Here is a 14,925-nt window from a genome sequence, read left to right as displayed (position 1 = left end):
TCCAAAAACATGTTAGAAAGAACTAGTACCTATAACAAATAAACTAACCTGTGTTCCAAAAACATGTTAGAAAGAACTAGTACCTATAACAAATAAACTAACCTGTGTTCCAAAAACCTTAAATTTTCTTCTTTTATTGACATCCAGTTAATTTTCTGGCCAATATAATTTGTAAAACATATGATACTACAGGTTCTTTACAATTCATTATGAAATATCTCAATGAAAAATAAGAGAATTATTAAAAGCGACTGTTGCCATGGTATAGCTATTACAGAATACATTTAATAATAAAAGGTACGTGTGTCTATGTATATATATATATACACATTGAAAGATGACTTCATGTGTACAATTTTATTTCTAAAACGATTACAAAATTTCAAATATAGTATTCGATGTTTTTAGGAAAAGCTTGAAAAATTATAAAACATTAGACTACACAAGTCGTTCACTATCTTTTACATTAGACTATAGGAGTCGTTCACTATCTTTTACATTAGACTATAGGAGTCGTTCACTATCTTTTACATTAGACTATAGGAGTCGTTCACTATCTTTTACATTAGACTACACAAGTCGTTCACTATCTTTTACATTAGACTATAGGAGTCGTTCATTATCTTTTACATTAGACTATAGGTGGCGTTCATTATCTTTTAAGATCTAAGCTCATTCGTCATCATCGTCACTTTCAATCACGTGCTTCTTCAATTTTCTGTGTGAAACATTCTTTTCAATGTCAGAGTCAGAATCCTCGTGTGAATCAGAATTTAACACGCTCATGGTACTTGCATGAATGAGCTCTGAAATGAAAAATTCGGAATATAAAATTTTCTTCAAATCGTTTGATATTAGCTAATGAATTTGACAACATAATGTTACAAAAGAACTAAGCTTGAAACGGACTTGCATCTTACTTCTTCGTGACAACACAAGTTACCGATATTCCAAGCATAATGTGTAAAATAGAAGTGTCTACCTACTGAAAATATGGTGTTTTTAGTTTTCTTTATCAAACACACACACACACACACAAGTATTTTTATATTACACATATTTCTCCAGTACTGTCTTATTCTTTACCACAAACAGGTTACAGGGTATGTAATGAAATTCGAGGCAATAAAATACTGCAATAAATTACGAAAAAAAAAATGTCGGCGGCAATGTTATATTACAAGTTAGTACGTGAACAACTGGAAACTGGAGAAACACAAAGTCACTGAGGGAAAAGTAAAAAAAAAAAAAGCGTCAATTACTGTCTCATTGGAATGAAAGATGTACACACAACGTTAAATTAAAACGATAACAATAAAAAGGAAAAAATCATTGTAATTAAATACTTAGTGTTTTTCACTTACGACTGCTCGATAACCCTTTTCGACTGATTTCCATCTGAGAAAGAATTAGAATATTCATGAGACTGCCGTTTCCACTCAGTTCGTGCTTCAAATACCGTTGCTCTTCGTTAGTTTTTTCTACCACTTCGTTTGTCTGTTTTTTAATTTCGCGCATAGCTACACGAGGGCTATCTGCGCTAGCCGTCCCTAATTTAGAAGTGTAAGACTAGAGGGAAGGCAGCTAGTCATCACCACCCACCGCCAACTCTTTACCAACGAATAGTGGGATTGACCGTCACATTATAACGCTCCCACGGCTAAAAGGGGCGAGCATGTTTGGTGTGACGGGGATTCGAACCCTCGACCCACAGATTGCGAGTCGAGTGCCCTAACCACCTGGCCATGCTGGGCCTCAATATGTAATAACTGGCAAAAAAAGAAACAGACAAAAAGTAAATATATAACTGTATAAATATTAATTTTGTAGACTTATTTGTACGACGAATCAGTTAAATTGAAGGTGTAATTCAAAAACTAATCACTTGTTGAGTTTTACGCTGCTTGGGGTGAAACCTAATATTTTCAACAATTATTTGAACAAGCCACGTGATGCAGAGTATCAAGGAAAAAACATGCTCAACGGGACATAGACAAAAGACATGCTATGGAAATCAGTTTCAATAAGATAATCAACTGACAATGCTCCTGTACGTTTTTCCCAATGCTTTACAACGTTAAGTTTGAAGGTTATAGAAAGGAATGAGTAAGTGTACGGGAGTTACACAAACTACAAAAACACTTCAGATTTTGTTTTTTTTTCATTTGTTATTACCATACAACATTTCGCCTTGCGGCTTCGTCACGGACACAATCTACACACAGTAGTATACAGAGTGGGTGTTGTTGAGTTGGAAGCTAGAACAAACGTGCACAGCAGACAAAGTAGTATTGATCTCTCTCTCTCACACACACACAACGTTAGAGTAACAATATTGTCTCTATCTACGTTTACTTGTTACAGACCATAAAATATAAAAGTGAAAACAATAACCTGGATATTGATATAATGTTTATATCACTGTATCTGCTTCGTCATTAATTAGTGAAACTAAGCCATTCCAGCAAAAAATAAAATTTATATAAAAGAAAAGATTGTAATTCAAGAAACAATCTGATAAGATCGTTCAAAATCTTAACGAGAAAACTACAATGTTTACTGACCAACACAACAACTGAAATGTCACAATCATGTTTTGATGAAAACCATACCCAACATTTGAAGTCAGCTTACTTAAATTATTTATCAAACATTATATGTAAGTCAGTTAACTGCATGATGTCTTTACTTAAAAATTTCAAACATCTGAAGTCGGTCAGCTTACTGTACCCTTAAACAGTTAATATAATTCAAAGTTAGCCACATAACAGTATTCCTAATTATACAATTTTTATAGTTAGCCAGCTGATTGCACCCTTACTTAAACATTTACATCTGAAGTCAGCCAGCCGAATGCCCTAATACTTAAACAGTTTTAGAAAATTCAGTTAGCCAGCTGATTGCACCATTACATGTAATTGTAGCCTTACTTAAACATTAACAAAATCTGAACCTTATTGCATATTCACTTATCAATGTAAAATAAACATGGAAAAAAAAGAAAGAAAATGTTACTATTTATTCTGTATTTTTTACCTCTACTATTCCAGTTTTCTTTATCACCATGTGGTGGTTGAGTATCTTCAAGATGTAAAGAGTCACCAGTGGTCATAAGTTCTTCTTCGGCTTCTCTCTGTACTTGAGAAATGTGTAATAAAGGAACGTCGTCGTCACTTTCTTCCTCCAAACGAACGATCCTCCTCTTCTTACTGGGCCGTTCCTGCAGGCTGCTTCTAAGATTAGATTCGTTTGCTCTGCTGTCATTAAAGCTCGACTTGCCGCTGGTAAGGCGATCGCTTTCTGCAAATGGCTCTACACTTTCGCTGCTACATCAAAAAAGGAGAACACCAAATATCACATGTGCTCCCACAAGAGTCGATTTCTGCTATTTAACCTAGCGAAACTAAACTGTGATTACGAGCCTAAAAAATCAAGTAAAAACAATTTTCCGTGTGCTAGATGACAGCGTTTAAGACAAGAGTCTTTAGATCAGACCAGTAAAGCAATCATTTACATCAAAAGAACAGCTCGCTCCAGTCTGTGTAATGAGTCCCAACATTACAGTTAACAATCTGGAAAAAGAAATGAACAAACCCAGACAAAGCTATCTGAAGAATATCTTAGTGTATCAAATATTCAATTCATCACAGCCTCGTATACATTATATAACACATTAATAAACTGGAAATATTACCAGACTTTATTTCTTAGATTTCATTACTTTTTACAATAAAATAACAAATTCTTCGAGAACGTTCTTAATACAGAATAATCAATAAGCACAATTAAATCACCTATTTGTGGGGAAAACATTACAAAATTACTGAGAATATATATATTACTGTCTTGTTGTAATCCATTAGCCAATGACTTTAATAATACCATGTAGCTTTTTCAATGATTAGTCAATGAGTGACAATACAATGAACACATTTGTTAACTGACCATGTAGTTGCTTCATGTTTGCCAATGACTAATAACACAATGAACACATTTGTTAACTGACCCTGAAGTTTCTTCATGTTTGCCAATGACTAATAACACAATGAACACGTTTGTTAACTGGCCCTGTAGTTGCTTCATGTTAGTCAATGACTAATTACACAAGAAACACATTTGTTAACTGACCCTGTAGCTTCTTCATGTTTGCCAATGACTAATAACACAATGAACATGTTTGTTAATTGACCCTGTAGTTGCTTCATATTTTCCAATGACTAATAACACAATGAACACATTTGTTAACTGACCCTGTGGTTTCTTCATATTTTCCAATGAATAATAACACAATGAACATGTTTGTTAACTGACCCTGTGGTTTCTTCATATTTTTCAATGGCTAATAACACAATGAACACGTTTGTTAACTGTCCTTGTGGTTACTTCATGTTTGCCATTGGCTAATAACACAATGAACACATTTGTTAACTGACCCTGTGCTTTCTTCATGTTTGCCAATGACTAATAACACAATGAACACATTTGTTAACTGGCCCTGTGGTTACTTCATGTTTGCCAATGACTAATAACACAATGAACACATTTGTTAACTGTCCCTGTGGTTACTTCATGTTTGCCAATGACTAATAATACAATGAACACATCTGTTAACTGGCCCTGTGATTTCATCATGTTTGCCAATGACTAATAACACAATGAACACATTTGTTAACTGACCCTGAGGTTTCTTCATGTTTGCCAATGACTAATAACACAATGAACACATTTGTTAACTGACCCTGTGCTTTCTTCATCAGATGATTCCTCCAACGACCTCTTTGACCTCTTTAACTCGCTCCTTCGGTCGCTACTAATTTCCTTAATGGAATTTTTTTTAGGATTAGGCTTGTCCTGTAGTCTGTAATGAAAAGATTAATAATAACACATAAATGCTTAAAGAAAATTCGTGTAAAATCAGGGTTGACAGATTTATCAAATGACCAGTAAATTGACAGCTTATTTTTGACTGGTCAAAACTAGTCACATAAGGTAATATCTGTATTAAACATCGTAAATACCCTTATATTAGCTGAGGTTACTTGAATAATTTTAGGCCCCAATGTCCCTCTCTACTTATCGATGAGTCTTGGAATCACAATCCTACAAATGGATCTTCAAAATTACCTGTGTTCAATTCAAACAATAAAAAGAAACTACTTTTTTTTTACATATTTTGTAAGTATTACGTATATATTAATGTAATATAATGCATAAGTTTAATGGGTCTCTGCTCTTCACTCAACGAAACCTTTAGAGGATAGTGATGTTAAACTATGCTGTATTACAATATCGTTGAAATTTATGCAACCAATAGCTACAAGTTTTAAACTTAGAATGTAACTTTACAACAATGATATATTATTAAAATCAAACATAATTATTTGGTATAATGACTGGTATCTACGATACACAGCATCAAAACGGTGGCGCTGTATGTAGCGCTGGTTTTATTGTTGTCGAAAGGCTAGAGAGGAACCTTAAACTGGTTCTTTATTTTTGTGTAATTAACGTTATTTACATTAAGTAAAATTCGTTATATATTAAGATAAGATAGAGAAAACAAATAAAATATTGAACCGTATTTGATATTATTCGACATATCAATCGATCGAGTTGTTTTAACCACTAAAATGTAATACACGTTGAATAATGTAATGTATCTTAGCGGGATCAATATGATAGTTTGTTTCAATGCAAAGCTACACAAAATGTTATCAGAGCTCTGTCCATTACGGAGAATCGAACCCACAATTTTAGAGCTGTAAGCCCGTAAGCTTACCGCTGACCTACTGTTTGTTTATTTGAACTTAAGCACAAAGCTACAGAATGAGCTATCTGTGTTCTGCCCACCACGGGTATCGAAACCCGGTTTCTAGTGTTATAAGTCCGCAGACATGCTGCTGTGCCACTGGGGGCGGGAGGGGAGGAAGAATATGATTAAACACATGAATTATAAGTTGAAACAAAACAATATATATAAATAGTAACTTATAAAAGCACGTATGATAGAAAGTTTAACAACGTTTAACTGTACATGTGTGTGTTAATAACAATTTATTACATCTTTTCATTGTTTGGTAGACAAAAGTACACTTCATATTTTCTTCAGTTGACAATCTACCTAACGGTACGAAACAATAAAAATCATGAAACAATCATATTTTTGTATATAAACTTCTGTGTCATTTAAAAAAAAAAGAAAGAGTTAAACAAGTATCGAATATCTTTGTAATTCCCGTACGTGCTCGTCATGCACGATAACACAGGTTCATACTCTAGTCCTCATAACAATTCTTGTGCTCGTCATGCACGATAACACAGGTTCATACTCTAGTCTTCATAACAGTTCTTGTGCTCGTCATGCACGATAACACAGGTTCATACTCTAGTCCTCATAACAATTCTTGTTTTTCTTCTGTCTTGTCTTGTTTATTAAAAAGTTTAACTCGCACTGAGTTGGTGTGATCGTTTCTAACTAGTTGTAAATGTACACGTGGTGGTAAGCTGAAGGAAGAGCGACATATTTCAACCAAGAAGTTGAAAACTGCTCTAAGTGCTGCTGCGCGATATTCTGATTACTGTTAAGTGTCAACTTTATGCAATACTTCCCTCAACTTAACGCTATCCATCAGTTTAATTCATATACTATTATAAACGTAGAACAAGAGAAAAATTAAAGCATTTGTTGGGAAAGCAATATAGATCTGGTCACTTAATAGTACGGAATTTATGCAGAGGTGTAGGAGGCAAATTAAAAGTGAGGTGTTCAAAATTTATTTGATTGAGCGAAGCGAGGGAATATGCACCACAGGCGCACCCATTATGGCCGAGATCCACGACTCGCCTAGGGCTCTGGAAGCCCTTGGGTTCTGGATTAAATTTCATGCATCTTTTCCTTTTCCTGATAAAATTTCCTAATTTTGATACATTTTAACTGGAACACATTGAAAGGTGGGGGATCCTGGGCCCACCGCTTCCTACGTCACTGTTATATATTTGTTGTTTGACCGGCCAGTGGGTAAGTAATACAAATTTAAATTTACTAATATATTTTGTTGGGAACAATATGTTTTAGAGTAAAGCTAAACGGTGGGTATTTTTGGCGCTCTGTCCCCCTAATTCTATCGTTTATGTCAGCAAACGTACCACTAGCCTTGGAATACTTTTCGCTAACGATTTATTTGTCTACTGAGACAGTTTGTTTGTTTTGAATTTCGTGCAAAGCTACACGAGGGCTATCTGCGCTAGCCGTCCCTAATTTAGCAGTGTAAGACTAGAGGAAAGGCAGCTAGTCATCACCATCCATCGCTAACTCTTCGGCTACTCTTTTACCAACGAATAGTGGGATTGACCGTCACGTTATAACGCCCCCACGGTTGAAAGGGCGAGCATGTTTGGTATGACGGGGATTCGAACACGCGACCCTCAGATTGCAGGTCGAGCGCCCTAACCACCTAGCCATGCCGGGCCTCAGTTTGTTTAGAAGAAATTATTAATAAAACACTAATCTGGAGGAGATAACAGATTAAGCATTAGTTTCCGTGAAGAAAAGACGTCAATTAACAAGCATCTATAAAGGTTATAATAGCTTGCTAATTCGCATATAGGTTATACACACTAATGTCCAATAAAAAAAATATATACTTTCAGTGCCATAAACAAGCTTACCCTAATACATTATCATCGTGAACTTCCCCTGAAGCCTGCTTGCTTTTCGCCAGATTCGACAACATCTGGTATCGAGGATTTAATTTCTTTGTGCTGTTCGAAGTTTCTGCAGATGTGAAATCTCCTGAGATCGCTTTGTTCAAAACATTTACTCTTGTTCTCAACATTCTGACACTCAAATTTACTGGAATTCGCCAAAAAGTTTCCTATAAATGAAAACATATCATAACATAAAATAAAAATTGTTCGTGACAGTAAGAGTTGTTTTTTTTACGATGAAGAGAAAAGATAAAAAGATTAGATCACTATATTTGCCTTCCTTTGAGAATAGAGTTCGAATCAAAATGGCAGACGTTTTAACACCTCTAGGGAGTCGGCTCCATGTACTTCAGTACAATGATACAATGTCATTACAATAGTACACGACTATCTAATATCATGGCTTTCCCGAAAAGCATTACGGGAATGGTGATCTAACCCATCTTTCTACCAAATCCTAAGAGAACAACAACAACAAGGTTATAATACAAGTCAATTTTGGAAAATCAAATAGGTTAAAATAAGTTCGAGAGTTTTAACCAACTTGTATAACAAAACCAAACATCAAGGAATAGTAAACGTACTTCGCATGAACTAAATAACTAACTGGTCTAACCATCACACACAAGTAATGTGTGGGCGAATAAACACCATTCTACAGCTTGTAAAGTAAACAAATTATACTGACAAACATCACGGCTAAGAAAAAAAAAAAAACAATCCAAATAAACAATAAAGCTAACATTTACAATGCTAAGTTTCTGTTCACTATGACGCACGCTATTCACATCTAAAACTGTACAACGAACGATAATTATGATATAATACTGATATTAACACCTAATATCTACAATTATCAAATATAACATCATGTGTATTATGATTCGTTTGTTTTGAATTTCGCGCAAAGCTACACCAGGGTAATCTGCGTTAGCCGTCCCTAATTTAGTAGTGTAAGACTAGAGGGAAAGCAGTTAATAAACACCATCCACCGCCAACTCTTGGGCTACTCTTTTACCAACGAATAGTGGGATTGATCGAAACGTTATAATGCCTAAACGGTTGAAAGGGCGAGCATGTTCGTTGTGACAGGAATTCGAGCCCGCAACTCTCAGATTGCGAGTCTAACCAGAAGGCAATGCCAGGCCTCGTATTATGTATGAACGACCTATTTTTAACCTTATGAATAACTTCTGAATTTGATTGAACTTTACGGCAAATTTATGTTATAATAGAAATATAAATAATTTAAAAACTCACATGTAAATAAAGCACATAAATACTGTCTGCATATTTACAATTTAAACTAAAACTGATAATAAATTAAAGTACAATAACATAAGAAATAAGTTTACCTTTGGCCAATCAGCAGTAATAGACGTGAAAATAATGAATCGTATGCTAAACTAATAACACAGTTTGCAATTGGAATGCGTATTCTTCTAAACCTAAAATACTTATTCAATTCAGTAAAATAAAAAATTATAAATAGCTATTATGATATAATAAGTGCAGTTTAAAATTGTTATCGATAAAGTAAAACAAACGTTTATCGCTCAAATGAGACAATAATAATAATAATAACAAAATCATAAACAGGGGAAGACATAATAGATCATAAGTAAATATATGACTGTTTGATGACGACACAAGCAACACAGTATCTCTATATACAACTTTTGTAAATACAAATTACTTGGTATGGCACAACTTGCTAACTGGAGCCCCATCAAAGTTGGCGTCGTATTAGCATAAATGACATTTTCGGGAACGTGCTCTAGTAATGTAGTCTTCCCGAACAAACTACTGTTACATTGATGCATATATATATATATATATACACGAACCTGTTCATTTGCAGGCGAGCAAATTCCCATAGTTTTCATTAACTTACAGAAGTCTTGATTGGTCAATGCTTGGTGGTGGTCTTCAGTGAGTGGAACAAGAGGTACGGCTTCCGGCTCGTCTGTAAAGATGAATCACAAAAACAATAAGATTCATCACGGAATGAAAGCTTAATTGAGAAGTGTTAACACATTTACAGATAAAGAGAATGTTTGAAACATAAACTTTTAATGAAAAAACTACTGGAATGAAGTTAGTATATTTACGTAAATCCTCTGACAGATTAGCATCAAGACAGTGATACAAATATAATAAAGAGACTGACAGAACGTCCACAGATTAATAGATCAGGACAGTATTTCGATCAAACTTTTAATGATAAACTACTGAACTGAATTTAATATATTTACCTAAAATCTCTGACAAATTAGCATTATGACAGATATAATAATCAGACTGACAGAACGTCAACACGTTAATAGTTCAGGACGGTGTTTCAGACACAAAAATTTAATGAAAAACAAAGAATACACTAAATGAATAACGAATATTATACAATCGACGACAGATTAGCTAAAATACATAGATTTTGATCACAAGTTATATTTGAAAGAAATACTCAGTTAATTAGCAGTTTTTTCTATTATTTTCTGTGATTATTGTTACAAGAAAGTATAAATACAAAGAATTTACACTGTTACAAGTAGTTAAGTTTTGTTTGAAAAAAGAACAAAACGTAGAAATGTAATCAAATATCACTCTTGACTTTAAGTTTTAAAAATACACAATATTTCGCAAGCAAGATATTCTACAATAAATTATTAGGAACTAATCACACTATCATTCAAATTTCAAAATGGGACAACTTAAAGAATAAAAATATAGATTTATCGTATGTTATTGTTGAGCGGCTCTTAGCATGACTGAAATGCTCAACAATTATATTTTGTGGTGGGTGGTATAAGTAGCTCAGAGTGAAACCAAGAGTGCAACACAATTAGCCCTTTTAAAGTCCGTGAAATAATTTAAATTAATAGATTAACTAAAACTTTTTCCGTCACTGGGGACGGGTACTTTTACTTGTTTGTCATATGATCAATCACTGGTTAACACAGATCGTTAATTGGTTACAAGGATAAGTAATAGGTTGAACATTAACTTGTTTTATAATTAGTCACAAATTGAATATATCGTTAATTTGCCATAGGTACCTTACTTGTAAACGGATGTAAAAAATATTCGAACCAGCTATCACTCTTAAAATATAAATAACATTCAGTTCTTCACGATAACAACAATATAAACTATACTATTTACAGTCTTTTTACATGGACTAAAAATTTTTATTTCCTATATATGTACGATTTGTGTATTTGTAGTTAAGCTCAGCTCATCACGGGTATCAAAACCCGGTTTCTAGCGTTGTAAGTCCGCAGACTTACCGCTGTGCTACTAGGGGGACATATGTACGAGCACTTTAACGGAATTACAGTAGCTACAGCGTTGAATATTTGTCATCAAAGTTCAAATTCCAACAGTCTGTTCATTCCAGTTGCAATACTGTTCCAATTTCCCCTGTTATACTCCATTATCGAATCAACCAATTACAGGCAAACTTTCCTCTCCGTAGTACATATAGTTTTATAGCTTATGAAATAGTTTGTAGATAAAATTATTAAATACATTGTTTTGCATTGGCTGTTTTATAGCAAAGACACACTGAGCTATCTGCTATGTCCACTGCAGGGACTCGAACACGGATTTTAGCATTGTAAATCCGCAGTCTTACCGCTGTCTCACCTGGAGACTATTAAATACATCATTTACATAGAACTAAACATTCACTGTGTTAAACATACATTACAAAATCTTGATCAATCTAGTATGTTACTAATAAGTTACGTTTTTAAAATCTTTAATATTATAAATTACAGTTGCTCTTTCATCTTTAGTATTACTGGCTACCTAAAAATATTTGGGCTTCCGTTCTAAAACGAAATGCTGGTTGACAGCTCAAGAGTAATGTCTTAACATGGTAGCATGACTTCACAGTTAAAGACTGTCGGACAATTGGGGAATGATTGATTAACTGGCTACCTAAAAATATTTGGGCTTCCGTTATAAAACGAAATGCTGGTTGACAGCTCAAGAGTAATGTCTTAACATGGTAGCATGACTTCACAGTTAAAGACTGTCGGACAATTGGGGAATGATTGAGGATGGGTTATTTCTTTCTACTGTCTTATGGGCCAAAAAGGACATCCTCTAAAGGCCCTCAGTTCATCATCTGAGGAAAAGAACCAGTTGAATTGCATCGTGGATTTAAAAGAACCAGGAGTAACCACCATCTTAATTAATCAATTGAAGAAACTTCTCAGGAGTTGTGGTTATAATATAAAATTAAATAAAATCAACGATGTCTAAAAACCAGAATAAAAACTTTATTTAAAGCCTGAAGGAACCCAGTTAAAAACAACACTACATGTTTCAACTTCATAAATTCAAGCATCGTTCTGCAAACTTCGCTGTAATTCTATATTCTGATACATGTACAAATTCTGACATGTGTTTAAGTTTGTTTGTTTGTTATGAATTTCGTGCAAAGCTACACGAAGGCTATCTGCGCTAGCCGTCCGTAATTTAGCAGTGTAAGACTAGAGGGAAGGCAGCTAGTCATCACCAACTCTTCGGCTATTCTTTTACCAACGAATAGTGGGTTTTACCGTCACATTATAATGCCTTCACGGCTGAAAGGGCGAGCATGTTTGGTGGGACGGGGATTCGAACCCGCGACCCGCAGATTGCGAGTCGAGCGCCCTCACCACTTGGCCATGCCGGGCCCATGTGATTATGACATCATAAAACATACAAACATAACTAAATTACGATGTCGATGCATGTAGTGTTGTGTTTAACTACGCCTCTGTAGCCCTTAAATAAAATACTGAATAAAGTTTTCCATATCATTCAATTTCTTTGATTTTAAATAATCAAGTAGTCACCATGTTGTGGTCAGAAGTTAAATGTCATATTATTTAGACAATATAAAATATTTGACATATAGCCTACTTTATAATTAAAATTATACGAATTTTTTAAGATATTCAGTATACAAGCGTTTTGAAAAATAATATGAAAACAAATTTTTACATCTTTAGTTGATCTTGCTTTTACTAAAATATAGCCTCTTACCATCATTTTCATCTTCGTCTTCTCGATCCTCTATTGCGCTTTCCAGAGATAATTTTAGCCACTGGAGTCCTGGTTCTAATCCTGTCAAATGTTAAAAAAGAACATTTTGTCAAAATCATCACAAAAACTCTTAGTACGAAATGGTTGAAAAAACTGAAGATAAAACACCGAGATGAAAGGTCGTTCTATTTTATTATCTGGAGAGTTAGTGAACATCACCAGAAGCTATAACGGTTTAGCTTTAAACATTCACTGAGCTTCAAGTTTAAACGACGATGGGACTAACAAAGCAATACTTGGGTCTTAAACGATCAACTTTTCTAGTCACACCCGGATCCTACTTTAGTCCTCCCCAATTTTAGTGCTAGTTATACGACAGCAATAAACTACAGTTCCATTGAAAAAGGATGAACGTACTGAATTTCGTAAAAGCGTTAATGTTGGCAGAAATATTAACATTCAAGAGGTTGGTGTGACATTATTTGGTTCGGTTTTAAATAGCTATGTGCACTCTTCGTAAAACATACCAAAAACAAACCATTTGTTCTCATGTGAATTGTGGGCAACTATGAAAGATTCATGGGTCTTAAGGTACTTAATATTGCCATACTTCAAAATAATACATTTTGCATGAAAAATTTTCACACAATCGCACCCATAAAATAAGTAAAATAATGCTAAACCATGTTAAAGTTGCAAACCACAGAACAGTTTTTCATTTTAATAAAAATTATATGGTTAAACTTTAATATCCATGCTAAAGGTAAAACTTTAGACTAACTCGTGTTTAGATATTCCAAATGCAAAACTCAGCAAGTCAGTTTTTCATGGCTGGTCTCTAAAATAATCATATCTTCGCAAAACCTCAATCTTTAAACAAACAGTTTTTTTTTATTAAGTTCTAGTTGTAAAGTATTACCTACAATGGAACCAACCTGATTCCAAAACTTTCTGCAATAGGTCTTTAAATTTGGAAGAATCAATGGTTTCGCAAGTATCGAATACATCTTGTGATTCGATCTCACTTTCAGATTCCATCTCGTCTTGAAAGAATTCTCCTGCAGATGTAAGAAAAATAGTCATAAATAATAACACTAAACATAAAACATTTATGGACATATAAAAAAAGGTTTTTGTTGGCTTTTATTTCGCAACTACATGAATAAATAATCATAATTGTGTTATGACAAATGTAACCTGGTTCTTTCTTTATTCTTATATTTTTACTAGTAAGAATTGCTGTATAACACATTGTTCTCTCAGTGCTGAGAACGGCTGTATAACACGTTGTTCTCCCAGTGCTGAGAATTGCTGTATAATACATCGTTCTTCCCGTGCTCAGTACTATAAAAATCAACTTAATAATGAAAACATTAATCCGAAGGATTTTATAATTAAGTATTTTAGTCTTTATTTGAATAAATATGATAAGGATAAATGTAAGTATTATTATGTTTTGTAAACATTAGTTAGCCTCAGTAAAGAAAACAATGATACATTGAACTTTAATACATGAAGTTCTAAAAACAAAAGAAGCAATTTGCTATATCATCGTATAAACGTATCTGAGGCAGGCTAATTTAATTCCTCGGTCAACAATACCACCAAATTTACAGTTCAAATTTAACACTGATTTAGGGATAAAATACATTCAGCACAATAAGTCAGGCGACCGGTAAAAATGAAATCTGTATTTTCAGTAAGTTATGACAAATAATATATTTTAGTTTATGCCATATATATATATATACATAACTTGCCTACAAGTAACATTTAATTCAGACTGCAATATTTTCATTTAAAAAAAGTATTGCTGTTTCTAGATGGTTTCGGAATCAAAACTATAACTGAATGCATATCTTCATAAATAAAACGTAACTACGTTGTACGTGTAGAACGTACAATCTGTTGTAAATATTTGAATGATATAAACAGACATAACGAGACTACATTGTAAGTATAAAACTTACAACCTGGTGTAAATATTTGAAATCCTGTGCACCAGTATCAAGGCAATGTGAGGATGTGCGCTACTAGTTTTTGTGTTTTTTTTTCATGTGCACCAGTATCAAGGCAATGTGAGGATGTGCGCTACTAGTTCTTGTGTTGTTTTTTTTTATGTGCACCAGTATCAAGGCAATGTGAGGATGTGCGCTACTAGTTCTTGTGTTGTTTTTTTTT

At 33.9% G+C, this 14,925-nt stretch overlaps 1 protein-coding gene across 1 annotated transcript in view; it reads right to left on the bottom strand.

Annotated features, from left to right (window-relative positions):
- Positions 1 to 374: 374 nt before the first annotated feature.
- The window catches only part of LOC106461022 (protein timeless homolog), a 43,841-nt gene continuing 29,290 nt past the window's right edge, over positions 375 to 14,925 (bottom strand). The window contains exons 9-15 of the mRNA XM_022387830.1: positions 13,680 to 13,802; positions 12,745 to 12,825; positions 9,555 to 9,673; positions 7,669 to 7,874; positions 4,739 to 4,858; positions 3,037 to 3,326; positions 375 to 806 (exon numbers count right to left, since the gene is read on the bottom strand). Of these exons, the coding sequence (XP_022243538.1) occupies positions 673 to 806; positions 3,037 to 3,326; positions 4,739 to 4,858; positions 7,669 to 7,874; positions 9,555 to 9,673; positions 12,745 to 12,825; positions 13,680 to 13,802 (1,073 nt within the window). The 3' untranslated portion in view covers positions 375 to 672. The remainder of the gene's footprint in view (positions 807 to 3,036; positions 3,327 to 4,738; positions 4,859 to 7,668; positions 7,875 to 9,554; positions 9,674 to 12,744; positions 12,826 to 13,679; positions 13,803 to 14,925) is intronic.

This window comes from Limulus polyphemus, unplaced genomic scaffold (genome assembly GCF_000517525.1).
Source record: "Limulus polyphemus unplaced genomic scaffold, Limulus_polyphemus-2.1.2 Scaffold881, whole genome shotgun sequence".
NCBI lineage: Eukaryota > Metazoa > Arthropoda > Merostomata > Xiphosura > Limulidae > Limulus > Limulus polyphemus.
Note: the sequence above shows the minus strand (reverse complement) of the source record. Positions and strands in the feature narration are given on the sequence as shown.